The sequence below is a fragment of the Sapajus apella genome, unplaced genomic scaffold, assembly GCF_009761245.1.
Source record: "Sapajus apella isolate SASKATOON/1434 unplaced genomic scaffold, GSC_monkey_1.0 scaffold14, whole genome shotgun sequence".
NCBI lineage: Eukaryota > Metazoa > Chordata > Mammalia > Primates > Cebidae > Sapajus > Sapajus apella.
Genome location: NW_022436954.1, coordinates 5,730,710 through 5,756,394, shown reverse-complemented (window position 1 = coordinate 5,756,394; position 25,685 = coordinate 5,730,710). Strand labels below are relative to the sequence as shown.

General features: G+C 57.0%; 1 protein-coding gene across 1 annotated transcript; it reads left to right on the top strand.

Moving 5' to 3' along the window:
• The first annotated feature begins 490 nt into the window (after positions 1 to 490).
• Positions 491 to 25,202, top strand: FRMD8 (FERM domain containing 8). Its single transcript, XM_032282858.1, has 11 exons — positions 491 to 675; positions 951 to 1,035; positions 3,200 to 3,367; positions 8,012 to 8,113; positions 8,479 to 8,537; positions 8,669 to 8,835; positions 12,025 to 12,246; positions 14,643 to 14,766; positions 15,640 to 15,783; positions 19,835 to 20,039; positions 23,337 to 25,202. The coding sequence occupies exons 2-11, from the start codon at positions 951 to 953 to the stop codon at positions 23,453 to 23,455; spliced, it is 1,395 nt and encodes a 464-aa protein (XP_032138749.1). The 5' UTR covers positions 491 to 675; the 3' UTR covers positions 23,456 to 25,202.
• The last annotated feature ends 483 nt before the right edge of the window (positions 25,203 to 25,685 follow it).

The window sequence follows — 25,685 nt, the reverse complement described above, 5'->3', positions numbered from 1 at the left end:
AGTGTCTGTCCTGGCTTTCTGACATAGACGTATATTAATAATCATTTGAGAGTGGGGATAGTCCTTGGGGGTCGTAGAGTTCAACCTCCTCATTTTACAGATGAGGAAACTGAGGCCCAGAGCAGGGATTGTCCAGAATTAGTTCGGGCCAGGACCCGGTCTCCTGACCACAGCCAGGGGGGCGCTACAGTACAGGCCCCTGCCAGCGCCGCGTGGATCCCTGGCACGTGCCAGGACGTGTCCATTTCACAGGTAGGGAACTAGACCGAAGTCCCACGCTTGGGCATGCCAACGCCCCTAGCCTGATTTTCTCGAATCTTCGCCAAACCCTCTTACAGGCCAACAGTCGGGGCCTTTGTAATGAGAAACTCGCCCCGGGTCACTCCGGTGGTAGCGGGGCTGGCTCGTGACGCGGCCACTACACGGGCGCGACGCGACACGCGAGGCGGGGGTCCGGGCATGCGCGAGGCGGCCCTGGGCTCCCATTGGCTCCCGAGGCCCGGAGGGGCGGGGCCGCACGCCCCGCGCTTCCTCCGGCCGCGGCTTCCGCGTCGCTTCCCGGGCAGCTGGGTCCTTGGCGGTTTCCCGCGTGAGGGCGGTGGCGGGCTCGGCTTCAGGGCCGGAGTCCAGGCAGGAGCCTGGCCTCTCAGGTGGCGGGCTCTGCGTTTCTGCGAGGTGAGAGCGCGGCGACGTCTGGCCGGGGCCTCCGCCCCCGGCTGGGGGTGCGCCTTGCCCTGCCTGGGCATCCCAGTACACCTCCGTTCTTGACCATCGCAGCCCGCACCCCTCCGACCAGCCCCAGGGCTGCACTCTTGGCCCCTCCAGGCAGCGCTGCTCAACCTTGCAGACCCAGCTCGGGGACAGCTTCCCGTCCTTAATGAGAGCTTGAGGAGACCTCCAACCCCCCTTCCCTGGCTCCCGGTAACCGCTTTTTCTCTTTGCTTTTGCAGATGGACGGGACGGAAGGCAGTGCTGGGCAGCCCGGCCCCGCCGAGCGGTCCCACCGAAGCAGCGTGTCCTCCGTGGGAGCCCGAGGTGGGTCCCGCCCCCCTCCTCTCTTCCACACCCTCCTGGAACCCCAGCCCTGCCCTGGAGAAGTGGCCCTGGCTTCTTTTTCATTAAAGATGATTTATGTATCAACTAAGAAATAATAAGGTACATTCAGATGTGGAAAACTCACAGATGTCAGAGGCTCTGTCATTAGTTTACTGGCCAGGTTGGGTCCTCTTGAATCTCACTCTTTTGTAAAATGGGCTTGTTTAACGTAGCTGTGAAATTCAAATAAGACCATGTGAATGAAAAATGAAGGCTGATGTCGTGGTTCACGCCTGTAATCCCGGAACTTTGGGAGGCCAAGGTGGGCAGACCACATGAGCCCAGGAGTTTGAGACCAGCCTAGGCAACATAGTGACACAAAAAAGAAAAGTGACATGTTCACTTTCTTTGTGTCATTTCTTTCTCCCAAACAGCCTTTTGAAAACAAGAATCATGATCTTCATTGATAGGGAGGAAATTGGGCCCCAGGGAAGCTAAGTCCCAGGCTACGGAAGCTCTCCAAGTGACCACACGTACTGCAGCTTTCTGTGACTCAGTTCTCCTCACCGGAGAAGTGGATCTGGACCTGAGCCTCCTGGAAATGATTTTTTGATCTCTGAGAGTAGCTGCTGGGGCTTAACAGACTTGGGGTCCAAGAAGCACCTTCCTTTCTGTTGATGAGAAACCGCACCCTTCCCTTCCACATATTCTTGGAGATGTTATTAGCTCTACTTTTACAGATGAGGCAACTGACACTTAGGGAGGAAATTGGGCCCTTTTGAGACGGAGTTTCACTCATGCTACCCGCAACCTCCGCCTCCTGGGTTCAGGCAATTCTCCTGCCTCAGCCTCCTGAGTAGCTGGGATTACAGGCACGCACCACCATGCCCAGCTAATTTTTTGTATTTTTAGTAGAGACGGGGTTTCACCATGTTGACCAGGATGGTCTCGATCTGTTGACCTCGTGATCCACCCGCCTCGGCCTCCCAAAGTGCTGGGATTACAGGCTTGAGCCACCGCGCCCGGCCGACACTTTCTTCTTTCTTTCTTTTTTATTTTTGAGACAGTCTTGCTCTGTCGCTCAGGCTGAAGTGCAGTGATGTGATCTCGGCTCACTGCAACCTCCACTTCCTGGATTCAAGCAATTCTCCTGCCTCAGCCTCCCGAGTAGCTGGGATTACAGGTGCCTGCCACCACACCCAGCTAATTTTTTGTATTTTTAGTAGAGACTGGGTTTCACCATGTTGGTCAGGCTGGTCTCAAACTCCTGACCTCGTGATCCACCCGCCTTGGCCTCCCAAAGTGCCGGGATTACAGGCGTGAGCCCCCGTCCCCAGCCTGACACTTAAATTGACTTGCTGAAGTTGACCAGCGACCCGGCAAGGATGGGAACCCGAATATGTTGGCCCCAAAGCTCGGTGTCCCTTCACCATGCCTGCAGTCCCAGGGGTGGGGATTTGAATCTGGTTGCTCTTCTAAGTGACTCTGGCTCTGGAGTCCCACAGTTGTCCCAAGGGAACTCTCCGCTATTTGAGCTGTTCTTCCCTAGCCTGCTTCAGGCTGACCTGAAAGACCCAATATTGACTCCTGAGGCTTAAAGTGTCCTAAGGAAACTGAGACCTGGAACCTGCTTTAACCTAGGAGACCTAAGGAATCTTCTGTTCCCATCTTAGCCTGAGCCAGAGAGAGACTTGCCTGAGGACAGCATGGGTTGCCAGCTCTCACTCCTGCCAGCCCAAGATAGCTTCAGGATGGGTTCAGCCCCTCTGTGCCTTCGTTTCACACCTGCGGAACATTCTTGCTCAGGGCAGAAGCACAGCTGAATCCTTGGGGCTGCTATGGTGGTGAGGGGAGGGTCCCAATGGCCAGGCTTAATTTGAATCTTGGGGGATTGGGGTGGGCAGGTCTCCTGGCAGGCGTTACTGCGTTACTGGGTTTCTGGGTGGTTTGAGGATCTCAAGGAAGCACTAATAGCATTCATGATAGGGTCTTTGGGGGCTCCTAGGGCTCTGCCTCTGACATGGACTCTGCTGTAGAAGTGTAGCCCTGGCCACCCCCCAGGGGTGTAGGGTGGGGGCTCCAGCCCCAGTGGGTGGTGGAGGGTACCTGGTGGGCCTGGCTGTGCCAGGCAGAGGCCTCAGCTGAGCCTGCCCCTCTGTCACAGTGGCTGATGTGCTGGTATACCTGGCGGATGACACGGTGGTGCCCCTGGCTGTGGAGAACCTGCCCTCACTCAGCGCCCATGAGCTGCACCGCGCCGTCCGCGAGGTCCTGCAGCTCCCAGACATCGCCCTGGATGTCTTCGCACTCTGGCTGGTCTCCCCTCTGCTGGGTAAGGCTTGGCAGTGAGGAGGCCAGGCTGGAGGGTGGGAAGGTCACTGACCAGTACCGGAGGGAGGGGGCAGCGTTCAGAGCCACTGGCCACTGCTCATGGGGGACAGTGGGACTTGGGTGTGTCCTAAGCTGTCTGCCCATCTGAGCACCTAGAGCCCTGAGAAGGCCTCCGCTCCTGGCCCCGCTCTTGCCCCTGCTGTCTCTCTCTGCTCGTGGTAGAGGAATGGCCAAGCCTGCCCCGCCTGGTCGTGCTGGAGCTGGGTTGTCAGGGAACAGTACTACAGGAGGAAGGGGGCCTTGTCTGCTGAGCATAACCTTTGCCACAACTTGGGCGGCGTTTGGGAACCATGATTTCACCTTATCCTCAGGCCCAGGCCAGTCTTGCAGATGAGCAAGTTGAGGTTGGGGTGGTGAGACCACTTCGTGGTAGGAGCAAGACAGACCCAGGCCTGAGTGCTTCCTGGCCAGCCTCTTCGAACTGTTCCTGTTCCTTGGAGACAGGGAGGAGAGGGAACACAGTACAGGAAGCAGGCCCCTCTGACCCTGAGGTCCTTAGTGACGGTGGGGAGGGTGAGAAGAGTAGGGACGTGACTTGCCGGCCTCGTGACCACCCATATCCTGCCCTTTCAGGCTGAGATTGCAAGACGGAGGGACTTGGCGGGGGTGGCTCTCAAGACTTGGCGGGGGTGGCTCTCAAGACTGTCAGCCCGGGGTCCCTTGATGAACAGGATCTCTGAGCCTGCTGGTTCGCACAGGAGGGGCCAAGGGAGAGGCTGCCCCAGGTTGTTATTTAGTAAATCGGTGTGGTGGCTGGTGTGTTTTCTTAGCTTACACATTCCCTTCATTGTAGAGGAATGCAGGCAAGAAGTGGGTAACCAGTCCTATTGAGGAAGTGCACAGGACATCCTGGGTCAGGCCCAAGGGGCCTCCAGCAGTTACTTCTCCTGAGGTTGCTGGTGGGGGGAGAAGGAGCATTCAGCCACCCCGTCCCCTACCCTCATCCTTCCCTCCCCGTCCTCCCCCCTGCCAGTGGGAGCTTCCTGCTCAGCTGCTGCTGGGAGGCTCTTGGCCACCTTCTTCCTGCTGCCTTGGCTCCTCGGCCACCCCACGCCCAGCCCGGCCACCTCTCCTTCACCTCCAGGCTGCAGGTCAGGACTGTGGGCCCCTTGGTTTGTTTGTGGAAGCTGGGGTGCAGTTCTGCCACCTTGGCCCCTGCCCTGCCTCGGGAAGTTCCCAGAGCCTGCAGGGCAGCCTGCTGCCTCTGGCATCTCCTCCGCCCCATCCCTCCTCACCACATTCCTGTTCCCCCAGGGCCTGCAGGAGGCTGGAATGAATGTGAATGGGCTGCTTTGTTGCCTGTGCAGGAGGAGGGTGGCAGAAGACCCCAGCACAAAGTCAGCATCCACTCTGTTCCCAAGCTGGGTTCAGGGAGGCTGAAAGGCTACTTCGGCTATGACTTGGGCCCCCCAGAACCCTTGGCTCCCCCACCCCTCATGGGGTGAAGCCATGACAGATCCCCCGGGCAGTGAGTGCCCTGCAAGGGCAGGGAGGGGTGACATCTTCTGGAGCTGCCCTTCATGCCGGATGTTTTGGCAGGGCCTGGCCTTCTCCATGCCATTGTCACTCTGCATGAAACAGGGCTCCGGGGACCTTCCGTCCCATTTGGGTAACAGCCTTCAGGCAGGAAGGCCCCCATCTGGAAGTCTGGGATTGCTGGAGTTCTGAAGACAGGAATCTTTTGAGCTGCTGGGGCTTGGGGTTAAGGCTGGTCAGGGCTGGGCTGTAGGCAGGAGGAAGGGCATCCTTGTCTTTAGGGCATTCCGAGGCCCCATCTAGTCAGTTACTGCACTAATTCCACAAGGACACACAAAGGCTCTCTCAGGTCAAGTGGCATTCTAGATGCTGGGAATACAGGAGGGAAGATACTGGTAGTGTCCCCGCCCCAGAGAACTCGCCACTAGAACTTTATTGTATTGATTTATTTTCTTTTTAATTTTTTTGAGACAGAGTCTTGCTCTGTTGCCCAGGCTGGAGTGCACTGGGTGCAGTCTTGGCTCACTGCAACCTCTGCATTGTGGGCTCAAGCGATTCTCCTGCCTCAGCCTCCAGAGTAGCTGGGATTACAAGCAAGCCAACCCACACACTGCTAATTTTTGTATTTTTAGTAGAGACAGAGTTTTACCATGTTGGCCAGGCTGGTCTCGAACTCCTGAGCTTAAGTAATCCACCCACCTCAGCCTCCCAAAGTGCTGGGATTACAGGCATGAGCCACCGTGCCTGGCCACCACTGGAACTTTAGAGCCTAAAGTATCGTGAAGGGAGGTTTAGGAAGCAGAGCTCTGTTCCTGGTTTAGCCACTAACCCCTTGTGGCCTCAGGCACTCACTGTGCCTTCCTGAGCTTCAGTTTCTCCGCTGTGAAGTGGGTGATCTCCATGTCTTCCAGCCCTGACATCCTTCGAGTTGACATCCTTCCCAGACAGAGAGAGTGTGAGGACTCCATGAGAGAGGCTCAGTGGCCAAGTGAGGGGAGTTGATGGAGCCCTTTCTGGAGGGAGTGGGGAGGCTACTGTTGGGGGTAAATGGTGTTTCCCTACTGGAGGTGGTGGCAGATGAGTGGGGCCAAGGGTCTAGGTTGCAAATGAGGGCTGTGGAGTCTCTGGGAAATCTGGACCAGAAATGAGGGGACAAGAAAGGGCTGCAGAGACTGGATGCAGGGGTAAGTGGAAGGGCTGTGGTCACGGGGGCCCATATGGGGGCTGTGGCTGCTCTTTTGGGTTAAGATCAGGATCAAGGTGGAAGTCCCAGATGGCCCAAAGAGCAGAGACGAGGACCCCTGGCCTCAGGCCAGCAGGAGAGGCGATCAGCCATTAGTGGGGACCTTGGAAGGGTGGATCAGGGAGACGTGGATCGGGGAGCTCTCGAGGCTTCTAGCAAGCTCTGGCTTCTGCACCCCAGCGACAGACATCCCATTCATCTCGGGATGAACTTGGAAGTGGCCTCACACCTCTCAAAGGCAGAGACCCAGGTAGCCATTATTTTTTGTTGTAGTTTTTTGTTTGTTTTTGAGATGGAGTCTCACTCTGTCACCCAGGCTGGAGTGTGCAGTGGCACGATCTCTGCTCACTCCAACCTCCGCCTCCCGGGTTCAAGCAGTTCTCTGCCTCAGCCTCCTGAGTAGCTGGAATTGCAGGCCTCCTCCACCACACCTGGCTAATTTTTGTATTTTTAGTAGAGATGGGGTTTCACCATGTTGGCCAGGCTGATCTTGAACTCCTGACCTCAGGATCCACCCGCCTTGGCCCCCCAAAGTGCTGGGATTACAGGTGTGCACCACCACGCCCGGCCTGGCCATTGTTTTTTGGCGGGTGCTGGTGTGTAAGCTGAAAGGCTTTGTCCCTTCTGGCCTGAGGCATTGATCCTGGGTCCAGAGCAGTAGTGGTATGGGACAGCCTGGAGTTTGAGGGGTTGGACTGGGTACACTTGGTCATTCTGCCAACCTCTAGTGAGGTCACTACGCCCCAGGGATGCAGCAGTGGAAAAGTCCTTAGCCCCTGTGGGTGGCAGCAGCAGAGAGAGTCAGGTGGCGATCAGCCTGTGAAGGCAAGCAGATGTGGCGCCATTAGGGCGGTGGAAAATTTTGAGGAGAGGCTGCCTTAGTTAGGGGGTCCAGGGAAGATGGCCCTTGAACTAAGACCTGAGCCAGCCAGACACAGGACGGACCTGGGACAAAGGAGTCCAGGAAAAGGAGCAGCAAGTGCAGAGGCCCTGGCAAAAGCAAACTGGGGACGTGCAAGAGATTTAAGAAGGCCAGGGTGGCAGGGGCAGAGCTGGAGAGGCAGTGAGAGAGGAGATGAGGTGGGAGGGCCGGGCAGGAGCTGGACTGCGTGGGGGCCACAGAGGTGCAGAGCTTGCAGGATGGAAGGGCAGCTGGAGCTCCTCGGAGGTGTTGGGGTAGGGTCTCACAGGGGGGAAGCCCAAGCTCTGCCAGGGGGAAGGCAAGGCAGCCCCTTGGGCCTCTGGGCCCCAGTTGCCAATTTCAGGTTTTGCTTCCTGATGGCACTACAGGTCCCTCTGTGCCCTAGCACCTTCCATTGGCCACAGCCTCCAGCTTCAGCTTGCCCTGGGGCTGCAGTGAACAGTTAGTGGCTGGCTCTGCCTGGAGCCAGACCCCTGTGGCTTGCTGTGTGACTATGGACAAGCACCTTGACCTCTCTGAGGCTCATTTGCTCTGTGGGTGAAATGGGGGGTAGGGTTACAGCAGCAATAAATGTCTCTAGACCACTCAAAATGTCTCTGGACCCTTGGCACCTGCTCAGTTACTGTTGGTCGCAACTGTGATGCTGTTGCTGATGGGTGGTGTGATGGGTGGGTGGGCAGCTGCCAGACTGGTTGGAAGCTGCGTGGTAGGAGGCTGCGTGGTGGGAGGCCACTGCGTGGTGGGAGGCCGCTGCGTGGTGGCAGGCCGCTGCGTGGTGGGAGGCCGCTGCGTGGTAGAAGGCCGCTGCGTGGTGGGAGGCCTTGGGGTGGGAGGCCACTGTGTGGTGGAAGGCCGCGTGGTAGGAGGCCGTGGGGTGGGAGGCCTCGGGGTGGGAGGCTGCAGGGTCGGAGGCTGCATGGGCCACTTCCCCTCTCATCCTGCAGAGGTGCAGCTGAAGCCCAAGCACCAGCCCTACAAGCTGGGACGCCAGTGGCCGGAGCTACTGCTGCGCTTCACCAGCGCCCCAGATGACGACGTGGCCATGGGTCAGTGCTGCTGCCTGCCTGTCCTTGCCTCAGGAACCCCTGAGTCTGCAGCTCTGGCTCCCAGCCCAGCCAGGGCCCTGCAGCAAGGAGCTGCCCCGCTGAGGGGCAGGGCCTGCATCTCCCCCAGGCTCCGTCAGCCGCCCCAGCAGGGGAGAAAGGGGTCCCTGAGAGAAGCCCCACTGAGGGATGGGCTGGAAGCCGCCGGGGCACGTAGGGATGAGCTGGGCACCCGACCCTCTGCACAGCCCTCGGGTTTTCTCAGCTGTGGTGGGTGAGGTTGGGGGCTGGGGCCGGGGCCAGTCAAGGGAGAGGAGAGGGCTAAGCAGAATGGGGAGGCCTGGCAGTGACTCAGCCTCTCTCCCCAGATGAGCCTTTCCTGCAGTTCCGAAGGAACGTGTTCTTCCCAAAGCGGCGGGAGCTCCAGGTGAGCCAGGAGCCCAGGTGGCCCCACCAGGCCCGGCCCCTCGCGCCCCACTTCCCTGTCCCTAGACCCCTGGACATTCACACCTTGCCCCAGCCCAGCTGAGCGGCTCTCCCTGCCACACCGGCCCGCAGATCCACGACGAAGAGGTCCTGCGGCTGCTCTACGAGGAGGCCAAGGGCAACGTGCTGGCCGCTCGGTACCCATGCGACGTGGAGGACTGCGAGGCACTGGGGGCCCTGGTGTGCCGTGTGCAGCTCGGGCCCTACCAGCCCGGCCAGCCAGCTGCCTGCTCCCTGAGGTGAGGGCCTGTGTGACCTGAGGCAGTGGCGCTGGTGGGAGTTTGTCCTCGGAATCCAACTTACAAGCAGTGTTAGGTCTCGCAGGGGACAGGGGGCAGGGGGCAGGGTCCTGGAGTCAGGAGGCCTCAGCCCCACATGCTTGCTCTGGCCCTAGGCAGTTGCTCCACCCCTCGGCCTCCTTTTTTTTTTTTTTTTTTTTGAAACCGAGTCTCACTCTGACGCCAGGATGGAGTTCAGTGGCGCGATCTTGGCTGACTGCAACCTCCACCTCCCCCTTGGCCTCCTTTTCCTCACCAGCCCTGGGGAGGAGCCTTGGGTGAAGCCTAGGAGAGGAATCTGCAGCTCTGGGGTCCTGCCTCTGGCCGAGGTCAGGGGAGCTGGGCTTTTGGAGTCACAGCTAGGGACCAACCAGACACTAACCCTTTGTCATTAGTAACAGTAGAGTTCCAGATTCCTGGGATGCTCCTCAGGCAGTCGCACACCGGCTGCCCACCTCCCAGCCCTCTCGAGAAACCAAGCTCTCTGCTGTGTAAATTAGCAGGGCCTTGGGTGGTGAGGATTGAGTCTGCCCTGCCGAAGCCCCGGCTGGTCTCTGGCCTCCATAGAGGATTATCCCGAGGTTTAGAAAGAATTCCAGTGAAGGTGGGCTTGAGCCCAGCCTGACCCTAGCCAGGGCTCTCTGCACCATCACCCTGCAACAGGTGGGTGTCGGGAGAGAGATGTGGAGACGGGACCCTCCACTGACAGCCAGAGCCTGGCAGGTGCCACCCCCATGTTCACAGTCAAGACTAAGGGCTCCCAGCTGAGCTGGCCCAAGGCTAGTGACCTTGGGGTCCTGGCCCTCGTGCTGGGCATGTCTGTTCTTCTTGCAAGTGACAGCTGAACAGCTTAAACTGTTGGGATGCAAGGGTACCATGTCACCTCATGTAACAGACAAATCCAGGGTGGCTGATGTGCCCTGGGCCAAGCTCAGTGCAGCGGCTCTGACCGGGCTCCCAGACCCCCTTCGCGTCCCTCACCCAGCCTTGCGTCTTCTGGTCCTCTGGGCCAGCTCACATGTATGGGCGCTTGCCTTGTGGCCAGGTGGCTGCCACAGTTGTGTTGCAGGAAGGCACAGAATTTCATCCCTTACCCAACCTTAGCCCTCAACTCACCCTGATGGCCGGAGCATGATCCCAGTCCGCCCACAGGGAACATGGTCAGCGGCCAGGCCACTGAGCAGCTGCCACCCAACCTTCCCCTGGGTCCCTCATGAGCTGGACGAGAGCAGGGAAGGCCGGATTTCCACATGACAAGTGGGAGGTGTTGCCAGAAAAAGGGATGTCGGGGGATAGATGGCAGATGCCCATGGCAGCCCCGAGAAGGGCGGACAGCCCCAGAGACCCCTCCTCATGGCCCCCTTGGGCCTGCAAGTGTCTTGCTTGGGCCCTTCTGCCATGGTAGCGTGTGGTATCTGATGCTCCAGAAACCACAGCAGGGACCCCGCCCCCTTCAGTGAAAAAGACACTACAGTGAGGTCTGTTCAACACTTACCTCATGCTGGGCGCAGGCTGGTGTCCTTGTGCTCGAGGACAGATGTGTGTCCTCGTCTCACACACAGGGAAATGGAGCCTCAGAGGCCTCAAAGACTGAGCACTTAGGCCGGGCGCAGTGGCTCAGGCCTGTAATCCTAGCACTTTGGGGGCTGAGGGGGCAGATCACTTGAGGTCAGGAGTTCGAGACCAGCCTGGCCAACACGGTGAAACCCTGTCTGTACTAAAAATACAAAAAGTAGCCAGGTGTGGTGGCACACACCTGTAATCCCAGCTGTTTGGGAGGCTGAAGCAGGAGGTGGAGGTGGAGGTGAGCCAAGCAGGTACAGGACAGGAGGCACCTCTCACCGGCTCACTGGCGGTACAGTTGCTCACAGCAGAGGCAGACAGGCTGGCCCCGGAGTCTGCCCTTCAGAGAGGAGGCACTGCACTCCAGCCTGGGCGAGAGAGTGGGACTGTCTTAAAAAAGGACTGAGCTGTCTGCCCCGCAGCTTATCTGAATGGCTCGTCCACAGCCCACGCAGACCTGCCGCCTGAGGCACGAAACTAGCTGCAGTTATGCCAGCGTCTCTCCTGCTTTGTGGCAGGGGGGAGATGCCCTTTCTTTTGTGAGCCTGTGCTAGTCGTAGGTTGGTGTTTTCACGTTTTTTTCTGGCAGAACAAAGCATTGAGAGCTTAAGACCCCTGCACCAGTTTGGTTATAAAAGTTGCACTGGTTCAGAAATCCCACCTCTCCTGAGTTGGTGACAGAGATGTTGCTCTGAAACTGCCGCTGCAGTCTGATTCCAGGCGAATGGGGGCTCTTTGCTCGGCCTCCAGACCCTCCTTCAGCCTCTCGCCTCTGCTGTGAGCTGCAGACCTGGGCCCGTCTCTGGGCCTCCTTCACTTGCCTGGCTGCCCCGCGTGTCTGTATGCCCTCACAGGTTGGGGTGGGGGGACCTCTGGAGTGCCTGGTGCACTGCAGGTGCTCAGAGTGGTGGGTCCTTCCCTTCTGGGGGTGAACAGGGGCCTGGTGACTCCTGTATCTGTTCCTTTGGCTCCTGTGAGTTTCCTGGGTGAGCACATGGTAGCCAACCAGGCAGGAGGCAGGAAGGGTTGGGAGACAGGACCAGGCCCTGCAGGGGCCCTTGGTGCAGGTGGGCTGCAGTGCAGAGGCTGCCAGCTGAGGCAGGGCTGGTGGGAAGTATGGGAAAGTGGGGCCCGGGTTCCTTTTCCTGGCTGGACGTGCAGGCATCTGGAGCCGCAGGGTGAGCCTCTGGCTTCAGACGGTGGCCTGGATCAGATGGGCAGAGGGATAGCCCAAGGTGGGCCTTATAGGGAGCCCCATCACCATCCTAGGACTGCACTTGGAGAGCTTGTTATGTTTTAGGACTGGGAGAGCTCAGCTGGGACACATGGGGGCGTCACCATACCCCACTCCAGAGGAAGCGGGCTCAGGACAGGAGGCGCCTCTCACCGGCTGTCCAGCTGTTTGTGGCAGAGGTAGACAGGCTGGCCCTGGAGTCTGCCTTTCAGAGAGGTGCCAGGAACTGAACCCCCTCTGGTGCCTGGGGCTCCCCTGCTGGGCTCCTGACCCGGCCTCTGACTCGGAAGTAGCTGTGTGAGCCTGGCCTCTCTGGCTGGGCCACTAGCACCTGTCTCTTTCTTCCTCCGCAGGGAGAAGCTGGACTCCTTCCTCCCTGCCCACCTCTGTAAGCGGGGCCAGGGTCTCTTTGCTGCCCTCCGGGGCCGCGGGGCCAGGGCAGGGCCAGGCGAGCAGGGCCTGCTGAACGCCTACCGCCAGGTGCAGGAAGCCAGTGGCAACGATGGGTGTGAGGCCACCCTGGGCACCCACTACCGCGCCTACCTCCTCAAGTGTCACGAGCTGCCCTTCTACGGGTGAGAGCCACAGCCCTGTGGCGCCCCCACCCCCGCAGACTGTCCCTGGGCTTTGCTAGCACAGCTGCCAGTGAGGCCGCCCCTGCCCCCACTGAGCTGTGTCCCCATGAAGTGGTGTCTTGTCACGAGCACCTCAGGCCCCTCCAACCCAAGCTGGGCACCTGCCCTCCTCCTGTCGGGGGCTGGGACACTTTGGATGGGTTCTCTCCTACCTGGCACAGCAGTCACCTGCTCACTGGCCCAGCCAACCTCGCCTTCAGCCAGCTGTCTCTGTCACGTAGTTGGCGTCTAACGAACAGCTCTGTGCACCTACTGTGCGCACCCTCCCTGGGCACTGGAGGTCCCTCTGGGCCAAAGACACCATGCCCCTGCCTGGTGAAGCTGATGTTCTAGTGGAGAGAGACGAGAATACGGAGGTTGAGGAGAGACTGCCGGTGGGCACGGGCAGCAGCTGGGAGACCAGAGGGTGGGGTGTGGGGTGAGCCCTGTGGTCAGAACAGGTGAGAGGGTCAGATGCAGGACGTTCTGAGGGCAGAGTGACAGGATTTGCTGGATGAATGTGCAGTGGACGAAGTGAAGGAGAGGAGGCAGAGAGGACTTGCCTGACCACCTGGCAGATGGATGGCGTTACCATCGACTGAGATGGTGCTGTGGATGGGTGAGGGCAAGTTCAGGAATTTGGTTTTTTGTTTTTGTTTTGAGACAGGGTCTCGCTCTGTCACTCAGGCTGGAATGCAGTGGCACAGCCGTAACTCACTGCAGGCTCGACCTCCTGGGCTCAAGTAAGCCTCTCAAGTAAGCCTCCTGAGTAGCTGGGACCACAGGCACGCATCACCATGCCTGGCTAATTTTTTTTTTTTTTTTTTTGAGACAGAGTTTCACTCTTATTGCCCAGGCTGGAGGGCAGTGGCATGATCTCAGCTCACGGCAACCTCTGCCTTCCAGGTTCAAGCAGTTCTCCTGCCTCAGCCTCCCAGGTAGCTGGGACTACAGGCATGCACCACCATTCCTGGCTAATTTTTGTATTTTTAGTAGAGACAGGGTTTCACCATGTTGGCCAGGCTGGTCTCGAACTCCTAACCTCAGGTAATCTGCCTGCCTTGGCCTCCCAAAGTGTTGGGATTACAGGCATGAGCCACCGCACCTTGACACACCTAGCTAATTTTTGTATCTTTTTGTAGAGACAGGGTTTTGCCTGTTGGCCAAGCTGGAACTCCTGGGCTCAAGCGACCCTCCTGCCTCGGCCTCCCACAGCACTAGGGTTATAGGTGTGAGCCACTATGCCCAGCTGGGAGCTTGCTTTGGACACGTTGATTTTGAGATGCTTGTTAGACGCCCCACTGGCGACTTCGGGTGGGCATCTGGTCTCTAGTGCAGTCTGAACTGGAGCTCGTACTTGGTGACTCCTACGCATATGGAAGGCACTTGAAGCCTGGAGAGACGCTGGGAGGCGAGTGTGGGCTGGTGAGGAGGGGCCCTGGAGAGAGGCAGACGGGCTCCACTGCAGCAGCTTCAAGCACATGTCCCGCCTGTCCTCCTGGCAGCTGGCGATGGACAGGCTCCAGTCTGGTGGGCAAGTGTGAGCACAGCCCTGCTGTAAAATGGTGTCAAGAAACGGGTCTTATAGTGGTTTTGACCTGGGGTGGGGGTGACAGCCCACGTGTGCTAATGGTGATCCAGCAGCCAGTGGGCAGCCCTATCCCACTGATTCGGTTTCCTCAGTGAAATCGGACGGCTGGCCATCAGCTGAGCCTGGGGGGCAGAAGTCTTCCATGGGAGGCTGGAGTGGGACAGCCCCAGGAATTCAAGGTGGCCCATGCTGGTCTCCGGCCCCGTCCCACTGTATAGGGAGAGTGGGTTTAACTTGGGCTCTGGCTCGGTGGGTGGTGAGGGCCAGGGTGAGCCTGAGGGACGAGAGAGGGTGAGGCTGCAGGAGGGACAGGCGGCAGCTCTTCTCAGTTTTGACCCCTGGGGCCACTCCCCTCACCTCCTGATGCTTCCCAGGAGGTCCCTGCTGCTGAAAGGTCACCGCCCCGACAGTGGTCAGCAGGCTTTCCTGCCACCTCCAGCAGCCCTGGCCTCCAGCCCAAGTGCCAAGCACACGTGACTGACTTTGCCCCACACCTGGGGCCACATGCTTCCCTCCACTGCAGCACCCACCCTTCTCTGTGCCATCAGGCCCTTCTCCCTCCAGTCGCGCACCACCAGCTCAACTGCTGCCTCCCCCACAAAGCCTCCCCTTCACTTCCGTTTCTCCCTTCCCTGTGACGGGTTTCAGTCACCCAAACAGCAGAAGCTACACAGCAGAAGCTTCTCAGGGCTGAGGTCAGGGCCTAGAGCAGCCTCCCTAAGCATTGCTGGTGCCCCCCGGAGGCTGACCCCAGTCCCTTCCCCAGGTGTGCCTTCTTCCATGGCGAGGTTGACAAGCCGGCCCCGGGCTTTTTGTACCGGGGCGGGCGCAAGCCAGTTTCTGTGGCCATCAGTCTGGAAGGCGTGCACGTCATCGACAGCAGAGAGAAGGTACTGCCCCCAGCTCCTCCAGGGTGGAGAGGATGGGAGGGGTGTCCTGACCCAAGCCTTGCTGGTTTCCCTGGGCCTGTGGGGCCTGGGGACAAGATGGGTGGACTGTCTGGGAGGGACCTTGCCTCCCTCAGATGTTCTTCTAGCCCCTGAGGGTGTTCCTGGGTCCTCTTGCCCAGCATGCTAGGCTGCGGGGTGGCCGGGGCAGGGGAGGCTGCAGCTGGGATTTCCACCCCTGAGTGGAGGGAGGGCAGTAGGGCCCACTGCTCTGCCTGGCTGATAGCTAGAGAACAGCCTCGTGCTCCAGAAGACCCTGCAGTGGGCAACCCTCTTGGGCTGACCATGTCTTCTTCTCCATGCATTTGGTGGCCAGCCCTGGGTACAGGGCCACATCAGTAGCCAGCCCCATAGGGCAGATTCCCTGTCCCTGGGCAGGAATTCGCTCCTAAGCCAGTAGAAGAGTTTTGGCTGTCTTCTGGCTGTCCCAGAAGAGGGACCCCAGCCCCTCCTGCCTTCTGTGCCCTGGGAGGTGGGGCCCAGCTCAGCCGCAAGCTAGATGCCACCCCCCGACCTCATAGAAGAGACTCCCCTTCCCTCCTCCCAACATGCCTCCCCAGCTGTCAGGAGCTTGTCCCGCTGGTGGGACTGTTGTGGAAGAGGGGATCTCAGCCTCCCTGGACTGCAGTCCCAGGAGGCTCTGATGAAAGCTGAGGCTCCCCTCCTTAGAGAAACACACGAAAGAATGTACACTTGGCCTTGGAGAGGCACACGCCCTAGCCAGGTGTCCCCTCCTGGTGGTGCCTGAGTGGGATGGTGCTGGGAGCAGGCCTCTGCCCAGGGGTCAAGCCTGGCTCTGTGTCGCCTGCTGGCCAGCACGTCCTGCTGGGCCTGCGCTTCCAGGAGCTGTCATGGGACCACACCGCCCCCGAGGAGGAGGAGCCCATCTTGTGGCTGGAGTTTGATGGGGAGAGCGAGGGCACGCCTGTCAACAAGCTCCTCAAGATCTACTCCAAGCGGGTAGCGTGGGCGGTGCCTGCACACGGGTGGGGAGGCTGCGCCCTGTTACCCCGGGTCCCAGGCTGGCGGGGAAGGAGGTGAGAAGCTGCCTTGGGCCTGAGGATGAAGGTGGCACCTGGGCAGGAGGGGTGCCTGCCTCCTGCAGACCCGGAGCCGCCCTGGGAGGTCAGGAAGCCTGGTCTCAACAAACAGCTGCCGGTGGCGTGGCAGCTGCGGGGGTGGGGGTCGGGCAGCTGTTTGTTGAGGGCTTGCCCAGCGCTTTGAGACCAGCCTTCGTCTTCCCCTCCTGTCCCCAAGGCCGGTGCTGTTGTGACCCTGCTTACAGTCACCTGCAGTGGGCGGGAAGCATTGGGCCCCTCCAAGCCTGTGTTTGATTTTCCCCTTCATTCAGCGCGCTTTACTCAGCACCGAGCGCCTCCTCCACCCAGCCTCCTCCCCTGCCCCTTCCTCTCCCACTCGGGTCACATCAGAGCCCACCCTGCCACGGGTCCCTTTCAGGACCGTTCCCACCCCCTCCTGCCTGCACCTTGGGTCTCTGGACCCTTCATCCCCACACTGCTCTGGCTTCCTTTTGGTGCCCCTCCCCACCTTCACCCCTCTTCACAGCCAGACCCACCCCTGTGCCACTGTGACCAGCCACTGGAAAGATGTTTTCAATTTTGATGAAATCCAGTTTATCAATTTTGGCTTTTATGGTTTATGCTTTTTGTTCTCTAAGAAATTTTAGAGACCACAAAGGTTTTCCCTTGTTTTCTTGTAGAAGTTGTATAAAATTAAACCTACCAGCCATCCCAAGTCGATATTTTACATCAGGTGTGATATACAGGTCAATGCTCGTGTTCCTGTTTACAGATACTCCATTGTTTTGGTGTCATTTGCTGAAAAGACATCGAGCTGGCTGGGTGTGGAGGCTCAATGCCTGTAATCCCAGCACTTTGGGAGGCCAAGGCAGGCGGATCACAAGGTCAGGAGTTCAAGACCAGCCTGGCCAACATAGTGAAACCCCATCTCTACTAAAAATACAAAAAATTAGCCAGATGTGGTGGCAGGTGCCTGTAATCCCAGCTACTTGGGAGGATGAGGCAGGATAATCACTTGAACCTGGGAGTCGGAGGTTGCAGTGAGCCAAGATCATGCCATTGCACTCCAGCCCAGGCAACAGTGCAAGACTTCATCTCAAAAAAGAACAGGCATTGAATTGGCTGGGCACAGTGGCTCATGCCTGTAATCCCAGCACTTTGGGACGCCAAGGTGGGCAGATCTCTTTAGGCCAGGAATTCAAGACCAGCCTGGCCAACATGGCAAAACCCTGTCTCTACTAAAAATACAAAAAAATTGGCTGGGTGTGGTGGCACATGCCTGTAATCCCAGCTACTTCTTGGGAGACTGAGGCACGAGAATCGCTTGAACCCAGGAGGTGGAGATTGTGGTGAGCGGGGATGCCACCATTGCACACCAGCCTGGGTGACAGAGTGAGACTCTGTCTCAAAAAAAAGACATTGAATTGCCCTGACATCTTTGTTGAGAATCAATTGGCTGTGCATGTGTGGGTCTGTTTCTGGATTCTCTCTTCTAAACCATTGACCTATGTGTGTCTTTGACTAATAATCACCCTCTATATTGATTTTTGAACCTTTATAATAAGCCTTGCAATCAGGTAGTGTGATGTCCAGAACTTTGTTCTTTTCAAAATTGTTTCAGCTATTCCAGTCCCTTTGCATTTCCACGTAAGTGTTAGAATCAGCTTGATTTCCAACACACTCCCCCACTCCCACCCCCCAAAACAAGGCTGCCTAGGATTTTTATTGAGATTGCATTGATTACTTTGGAGGTAATTGACCGCTTAAGTCTTCCAATCCATTTATTTCTATATTTCCATTTATTTGTCTTTGATTTCTTTCATTAACATTTCAGTTTTCAGCATAGAAAGCTTGTGCATCTTTTGTTAAGATTTATCCCTGTTTCTTTTGGTGTTACTATAAATGGGACTGTTTTTAATTTCAGTTTCCAGTTGATATTTCCTTATATAGAAATACAATTGTTTCTGTTTTTTATGAAACAGTCTCGCTCTGCCACACAGGCTGGAGTGCAGTGGTGCAGTCATACCTCACTGCATCTTTGACCTCCTGGGCTCAAATGATTCTCCCGAGCCACAAGAGGTGTGCACCACTGTGCTGGGCAAATTTGATTTGATTTCATTTCAGTTGATTTCATTCATTTTTTAATTTGACAAGGTCTTATACTGTGTTGCCCATGCTAATCTGGAACTCCTGGGTTCCAGTGATTCTCCCACCTTGGCCTCCCAAAATGCTGGGATTACAGGCATGAGCCCTGTGCCTGCCTGGGACTTTTTTCTTTTCTTTTTTTTTTTTTTTTTTTTTTGAGATGGAGTGTCGCTCTGTCACTCAGGCTGGAGTACAATGGCACGATCTCAGCTCACTGCGTCCTCCACCTCCCCGGTTCAAGCAAGTCTCTTGCCTCAGCCTCCACTCAGGAGCTGGGATTAAAGGCGCCTGCAACCACGCCCAGCTAATTTTTGTAGTTCTAGTAGAGTCGGGGTTTCACCACGTTGGCCAGGCTGGTTTAGAACTCCTCACCTCAGGTGATCCACCTGCCTCAGCCTCTCAAAGTGCTGAGATTACAGGCGTGAGCCACCGTACCCGGCCTGGCCTGGGACTTTCTATGTAGACAGTCCTGTGGTCTGTGAGTGGTCTGTGAGCTGGGTCTCACTTTCCAATCCATGTGCCTCTTGCTCGCTTTGCCTGACAGTGCTTCTGACCCACAGCGTAGGATGGATACGTGTGAGCAGGCACCTCTAACACCCCTGGCCTGAGAGAGAACGTTGTCTTTCACTGAATGAGTGTGATTCAGCTGTGGATTCTTCCGAGATGCGCTTCATCAGGTCAAGGAAGCTCCTTTCTGACCCTGGCTTGCTGAGTTTAATCTTGGACGGATGTTCAGCGGAGCTTCCTCTTTTGGCTGCGTTTTGACGGCGAGCTCCCTGAGCCTCAGAGGCATCTTGCTGTGCAGTAGTTTTTGTTCTAGGGACTTAAAGGGCTTCCCTGTTATGGTTGTAGCTTGGGACTCTCTATCCCCACCCACTGGCTGCTGTCCACTCGCCAGCCCACTGCCCTTTGGCTGGTGGCGTCTAGTTAGTAAGCAGAGGAGGGCAGGTGGACTGAGCTTTGGGGGCAGGGAGGGTGGAGAGCCCACCACCCTCTGCTCTTCCTTCTGGGGCAGGCAGCAGTGCCCCCCGCTCCCCCAGAGGGGTTGTAGCTGCCCTGTGGAAAGGCAGGAGCCAGGCCAGTCTCTGCAGGGCCACTCCCAGCGCCTGACCCAGCCCCACGAGTCAGGAGTACAGGTGGGCATTGCTGTCCGAGTGGCCTCACCTTATCCCAGGCCTGCAGCAGTGCCTGGCACGTGGGAGGCACTCAGGAAATACCTGTGTCCTGACTCAGGGGTGCTACCCTCTTGACACCCTCTGTCTGCGACTCCCTCAGACCCTGAGGGCCCTGTCCTTGGTGCCCAGCTGTGCCCGCTGGCACCTGGCCACTGTCAGTGTGCCTCATGCTTCACACCTGTTGAGTGGGAGTCACTTTTGAAGAATGTGCTGGTGGGGAGCCGCCTGCCCCTGCCCTGGTGACAGTGACATTGCACCCCTTCCTCCTGGCTGCAGGTTTTCCTCCTAGCCAGCATCTCCTCCTTTTTGCCCCGCTTCCTCCCCTCTTCATCCTCTCTGCAGTGCCAGGCTTCCTTCCCCCTGCATTCCCCACCTGATTCTGCCCGTGGAGTCAGCCTTCCTGGGCTGTGCCTTCTGACTAGAATGTTCTTTCCCACCCGACCTCTCAGACCTAGGGACCCCTCATCCACCAGGACTCATCTTCACAGCCACCCAAGCGGGACACCTCCCCTGTCTCCCCCCTCCCTCCCTCCTGAGTGGTATGTGTCCCCTCGCCTGCCTCCCCCACCAGAGAGCAGAGCTCATTTCAGGCTCAGCAGCAGCCATGGAAGTAGGGCCTGGCCAGGCCTCACACCAGCCCCTCTTCCCCAGGCGGAACTGATGAGCAGCCTCATTGAGTACTGCATCGAACTGAGCCAGGCCGCAGAGCCCGCAGGCCCCCAGGACAGTGCGACTGGCCCGCCCTTGGACCCTGGCTCCTCGCCGGCTCCTGTTCAGCGCCCCAAGCTGCGGAGGCAGGGCAGCGTGGTGTGTAGCCGGATCCAGCATCTCTCCACCATCGACTACGTGGATGATGGTGAGCTGCCCCTCTGTGCACATGCACACACAATCACAACTGTACACGCACAGGCCAGGGAGTTCCTGAGGCCAGGGCATTGCAGAGCAGCTCCACACCCAGTATGAGCTGGCCTCCATCTCAGGACCCGGCTGAGAGCAGGATGAGCCCAGGCTTTGGCCGTAGTGCCCTTTCTGTCCCTTCTCACTGCTGCATCACAGATGCATTCTGCAGCATTGTCCAGAATGTGATCCTGGAAACTACTCACCATCTGTTATTAAAAAGTGTTGGGTAGGCTGGGCACAGTGGCTCATGCCTGTAATCCCAGCACTTTGGGAGGCTGGGAGGATCACCTGAGGTTGGGAGTTCAAGACCAAGCTGGCCAACATGGTAAAACCTCGTCTCTACTAAAAACACAAAAAAATTAGCCAAGTGTGTGGCAGGTGACTGTAATCCAAGCTACTTGGGAGGCTGAGGCAGAAGAATCGCTTGAACCCAAAGGCAGAGGTTACAGTGAACCAAGATCGCCTCATTGCATTCCAGCCTGGGAGATGGAGCAAGACTCCATCTCAAAAAAATAAAATAAAATATTGGGCAAATCACTGCTGTGACCACATCCTGGGGTGTTCAGTGCAGCTGGTAAAAATGTAGTACATAGGCCAGGCGCAGTGGGCTCACACCTGTAATCCCAGCACTTTGGGAGGCCAAGACAAAGAGGATCGCTTAAGCCAGGAGTTCAAGACCAGCCCGGACGACATAGTGAGACCAGGTCTCTACAAAACATACTTAAAATTAGCTGACTGTGGTGACATTTGCCTGTAGTCTCCTACTTGGGAGGCTGATAAGGCAGGAGTATCTCTTGAGCCCGGGAGTTGAAGGTTTGCAGTGAGCTACGATTACACCACTGCACTCCAGCCTGGGTGACAATGATAAGACCCTATTTTTAAAAAGAAATACCCTAAGCCAGGCATGCTGGCTCATGCCTGTAATCCCAGCACTTTGGGAGGCCAAGGCAGGTGGATCACCTGAGGTCAGGAGTTTGAGACCAGCCTGACCAACATGAAGAAACCCCATCTCTGCTTAAAATACAAAATTAGCTGGGCATGGTGGCGCATGCCTGTAATCCTAGCTACTCAGGAGGCTGAGGCATGAGAATTGCTTGAACCCGGGAAGCGGAGGTTTCAGTGAGCAAAGATCGCGCCATTACATTCCAGCCTGGGCAACAAGAGCAAAACTCTGTCTCAAAAAAAAAACAGGGTTTTACACTCTGGTGCCCAGGCTGGAGTGCAGTGGCCTAGTCATGGCTCGCTGCGGCTGCTCTAGCAATCCTCCTTCCACAGTCTCCTGAGTAGGTGGGACTATAGGCATGAGCCACCACTCCCGGCTAATTTTTAAGTTTTTTGTAGAGACAGACAGCATCTCACTACGTTGCCAGGTCTCGAACTCCTCAAATAATCCTCCTACCTCGGCCTCCCTAAGTGCTGGGATTACAGATGTGAGCACTGTGCCCAGCGAATGTGCGGATTTTGAAGAGGCTTTTCATACCTGCCACAACCTTTCAGAGAGGTTGTGCCCAGGGGTACCCTACCCAGCAGAGAAGATGGCATCTGCCTCCCATGCCCTCATCCACAATGGGTGTAATCATTCCAAACCAGAGGGGACTTGTTTGAGCTGGTGTTTGAACCCGTGAGATTGGAATTTTGTTGTTGTTGTTGTTTTGAGGCGGAGTTTTGCTCTTGTTGCCCAGGTTGGGGTGCAGTGGCGCAATCTCGGCTCACTGAAACCTCTGCCTACTAGGTTCAAGCGATTCTCCTGCCTGTTGGTCAGGCTGGTCTCGAACTCCTGACCTCAGGTGATCCACCCACCTTGGCCTCCCAAAGTGCTGGGATTACAGGCGTGAGCCACCAGGCCCAGCCAAGATTGGAAATTTTTGTGTGCTTGATCATATTTAGATTTTCTTCCTGAATTACTGATGATTTCTTTTGCCAGTTTTTCTTCTGTTGCTTGACTTTTTAAAATCAACATTTTGGCCAGGTGAGATGGCTGTAATCCCAGCACTTTGGGAGGCCGAGGCAGGCAGAGAGGGCTTGAGTCCAGGAGTCCAAGACCAGCCTGCACAACATCGCACTTCTCTGGGCGCAATGTAGCAAGACCCCATCTCTATTTAAAAGATGAGCAGGCCATGGTGGTGCACGCCTGAAGTGCACACCCAGCTAGTTGGAAGGCTGAGATGGGAGGATCACCTGAGCCCAGAAGGTCAAGACTTCAGTGAGTTATGATCACACCACTGCAGTCCAGTGTGGGTGACAGAGTGAGACCCTGTCTCAAATAATAATAATACTAATAATGTCTTGGCCAGGCACAGTGGCTCACACCTGTCATCTCAGTACTTTGAGAGACTGAAGTGGGAGGCTCACCTGACCCCAGGAGTTCAAGACCAACCTGGACAACCAAGCAAAACCTTGTCTTTACACAAACTAAAAAAAGTACCCATGGCTCACACCCGTACTCCCAACCACTGAGGATGCTGAGGTGGGAGGATCACTTGGGATTGGGAGGGAAGGCTGCAGTGAGCCATGATTGCATCACTGCACTCCAGCCTAAGCAACAGAGCCTGTCTCAAAAAAAGAACAAAGGCTGGGTACAGTGGCTCATACCTGTAATCCCAGCACTTTGGGAGGCTGAGGCAGGTGGGTCACAAGGTCAGGAGTTTGAGATCAGCCCGGCCAATATGGTGAAAATACAAAATTAGCTGGTTGTGGTGGTGCACACCTGTAGTCCCAGCTACTCCGAAGGCTGAGGATTGAGTCGCTTGAAGCCGGGAGGCAGAGATTGCAGTGAGCCGAGATCGCACCATTGCATGCAGCCTGGGCAACTAAGCAAGACTCTGTCTCAAAACAAACAAACAAAAAACCACTAACATCTTACAGCAATATGGTATTTGTTTTAATTAGCGACCCAGTATTGCTATTCTTAGCCAAAGTGCCTCCCTTATTCCAATTTCCGTAGTTCCCGACGTCCTTCTGTGCCAGGATCCCAGCAGGACCCCACACTGCATTTAGTTGTCATGTCTCCCCAGGCTTCTCTTGGCTATGACGGACATCCCTTGTTTGTGATGGCCTTAGGTTGGCAGCATTAGGGGGCACTGGTCGGGTATACTGCAGCATGCTGAGTGGGGGTGAGGCTCACATGAGGAGCTCACACGACCAGGCTCCTGAAGGAGCTGTCGCGATATAGCCAGAACCCAGCTTCCTGGGCCTGGGCCCCCTCACGCGGTGCTGGCCTCTTTGCTGAGTGTGCCTTCCCATTCCCTCGCAGGCAAGGGGATCAGGCGGGTGAAGCCGAAGCGCACCACGTCCTTCTTCAGCCGGCAGCTGTCCTTGGGCCAGGGGAGCTACACCGTGGTGCAGACTGGTGACAGCCTGGAGCAGGGCTGAGGACACTGTGCCAGGCAGGAGGGAGGGCACCTGGGGGCCCTGGCCCAGCACTGTCCTGAGGGACAGGGGCTGGTGCAGCAGTCTCATGGGTCACACACATGGGAGGGCTGCCGTGGCACTCAGGGTCTGCAGATTCCTCAGACCACAGAGAAGTGACTTCTGGGACCCACTATCTCAGGACCATCCAATCAGACTCCAGCTGCCACTCTTGCCCAGAGACGTGCCTTTGTGCCCACTTCAAGTGTCCCCTATTCTGAAGTGCACAGTGGCTGCTCCAGTGGCAGAGAGCCAAGGATTGAGGCTTCGGACCTGAAGGTCCAGTGTGTGCCTTTGGCCTCTTCCCCGGACTTGGGTGACCACATCTCCACCTTCCTCCTGCTGGTTCTCCACACCCCACTGCCAGGCTGGGCTGCCGCTCTGAGGAGGGCAGGAGGGGCCTCCCTGGATTGAGGGCCCCCACCACACCTCCCTGGTTGAATCAGGAGTGGAGGGAGCCAGGCAGAACCCTACCTGGGGTCCTGTGCCCCTCACTCTGGTCTCCCTTGCAGGCATAAGACACTCTGACCAGAGAAACATGCCTTTGATAACGTCAGGTGATGTCACTGCTGGGAGGTGACTGTCCTGTGGACTACCTGGCCCCCAGACCCACACTCACACTCTGTGAAAAACTTCTGAAAATCCCCTGGTGGGCACTCCCTGGAGCCCAAGCAGCTCCCCCAGGGGAATGACCGGACCTGCCCTCTCCTCCATGTCTGGGTTTAGGTTTTAGTTTGGTCTTTGTTCATCTGCTTTGGTGCCACGAAGTGTGTGAATGCGGCAACTCCAGGAAACACCCTGGGTAACCTCAGTGATGTGGCGCTCCTTCCCAGGCGATGCTGTGGGTTCCTCTGGGGGCTGCTGCATGCACTGGTGCACCTCAGAGGGTCCCAGGTCTGGGAAAGCCCTCCTCTTGGGCTCCGCATATCTGGGAAAGGGCAGGCCCTGCTTCTCTGAGGGGAAGCTGGGACCAGAGAAGCAAAGCACCCATGTCAAAGCCACCTTTCCAAGCGTCCTCAGTAGCCTTTGGTGATGTCACTTTGTGTCCTCACACAGGACAGTTTGTTCTCTCTCAACGCTTGGAAAGGTGGCTTTCACTTGGGTGCTTTGCTTCTCTGGTCCCAGCCTCCCCTCCCAGAAGCAGGGGTTCTGTCTTTTCCCAGATGAGTGGAGCCCCTCAGAAGAGGGCTTTCCCAGTCCCGGGACCTTCCGAGGTGGGTGTGTGGGTCTCACAGGTGCTTCCAGGGACTTCCCACAGGAAGGAGGCAGGCCTGGGGCAGCACAGGGCTTTGCTTTGTCTTCCCTTCCTGGTGGAAACTGTGGGAGAGGAAGCTTGGCCTCTACTCCAAGTATCAGAGTCTGTTCACCTCCCCCTCTGTTGGTAGCTTGTGAATGTGCCAGGTGTTTTGGGGTGGGCTTGCCTTCTGGCAGCAAGGACTTTGTTAAAATAATAGGCAGAAAGAAGAGGCCTGGCAAGGGCCCCCAGGCTTTTGGAATGTCCTGGCCACAGAGCGATGTCAGCTGCCACCTCTCATGTCCCCTCCTGGAGTCACCCGGCCCCACTGAGCCGCCCGCCTGCCCGCCTATTCTGGCAGCTCCAGCACAGGTCGTCTCAGCCCCACTGTTTGGATTCCAGGTGAATTTTTTTTTTTTTTTTTTTTTCCTGAGATGGAATCTCTCTCTCTGTCACCCAGGATGGAGTGCAGTGGGACAATCTTGGCTCACTGCAACCTCCGCTTCCCGGGTTCAAGCAGTTCTCCTGCCTCAGCTTCCCAGGTAGCTGGGATTACAGGCGCACACCACCACAGCTGGCTAATTTGTTTGTATTTTTAGTAGAGATAGGGTTTCTCCATGTTGGTCAGGCTGGTCTCAGACTCCAGATCTCATGGTCCGCCTGCCTCAGCCTCCCAAAGTGCTGGGATAACAGGCGTGAGCCGCCGCACCCAGCCAGTTCCAGGGGAATTCTGATCTGGTGGGTGGACGAGGGTGTGTCCGTGTGGTGAGTTGGGTGGGTGTGTCTGTCAGTACACAGATGGCGTGTTTTCCCTTCAGCCTCTTTCTCATGTTTTCTGAGCATCCATTGTGCCTGAACATTTTCTGCCTGTCCTTTGAGACAAAGCAGTATTTTACTCATTCTTTGAATGTTCTTATTCTTTTGTATCATGTGACTTATCAATAAAATCAGTTTCTAACA

Bases quoted from the DNA above. Each gene is read 5' to 3' on its own strand.
- FRMD8 (XM_032282858.1), top strand. From the start codon at position 951: ATGGACGGGACGGAAGGCAGTGCTGGGCAGCCCGGCCCCGCCGAGCGG. The intron at 8,836-12,024 runs GTGAGGGCCTGT...CTTCCTCCGCAG, and splicing joins CCAGCTGCCTGCTCCCTGAG to GGAGAAGCTGGACTCCTTCC. The intron at 15,784-19,834 runs GTAGCGTGGGCG...CCTCTTCCCCAG, and splicing joins TCAAGATCTACTCCAAGCGG to GCGGAACTGATGAGCAGCCT.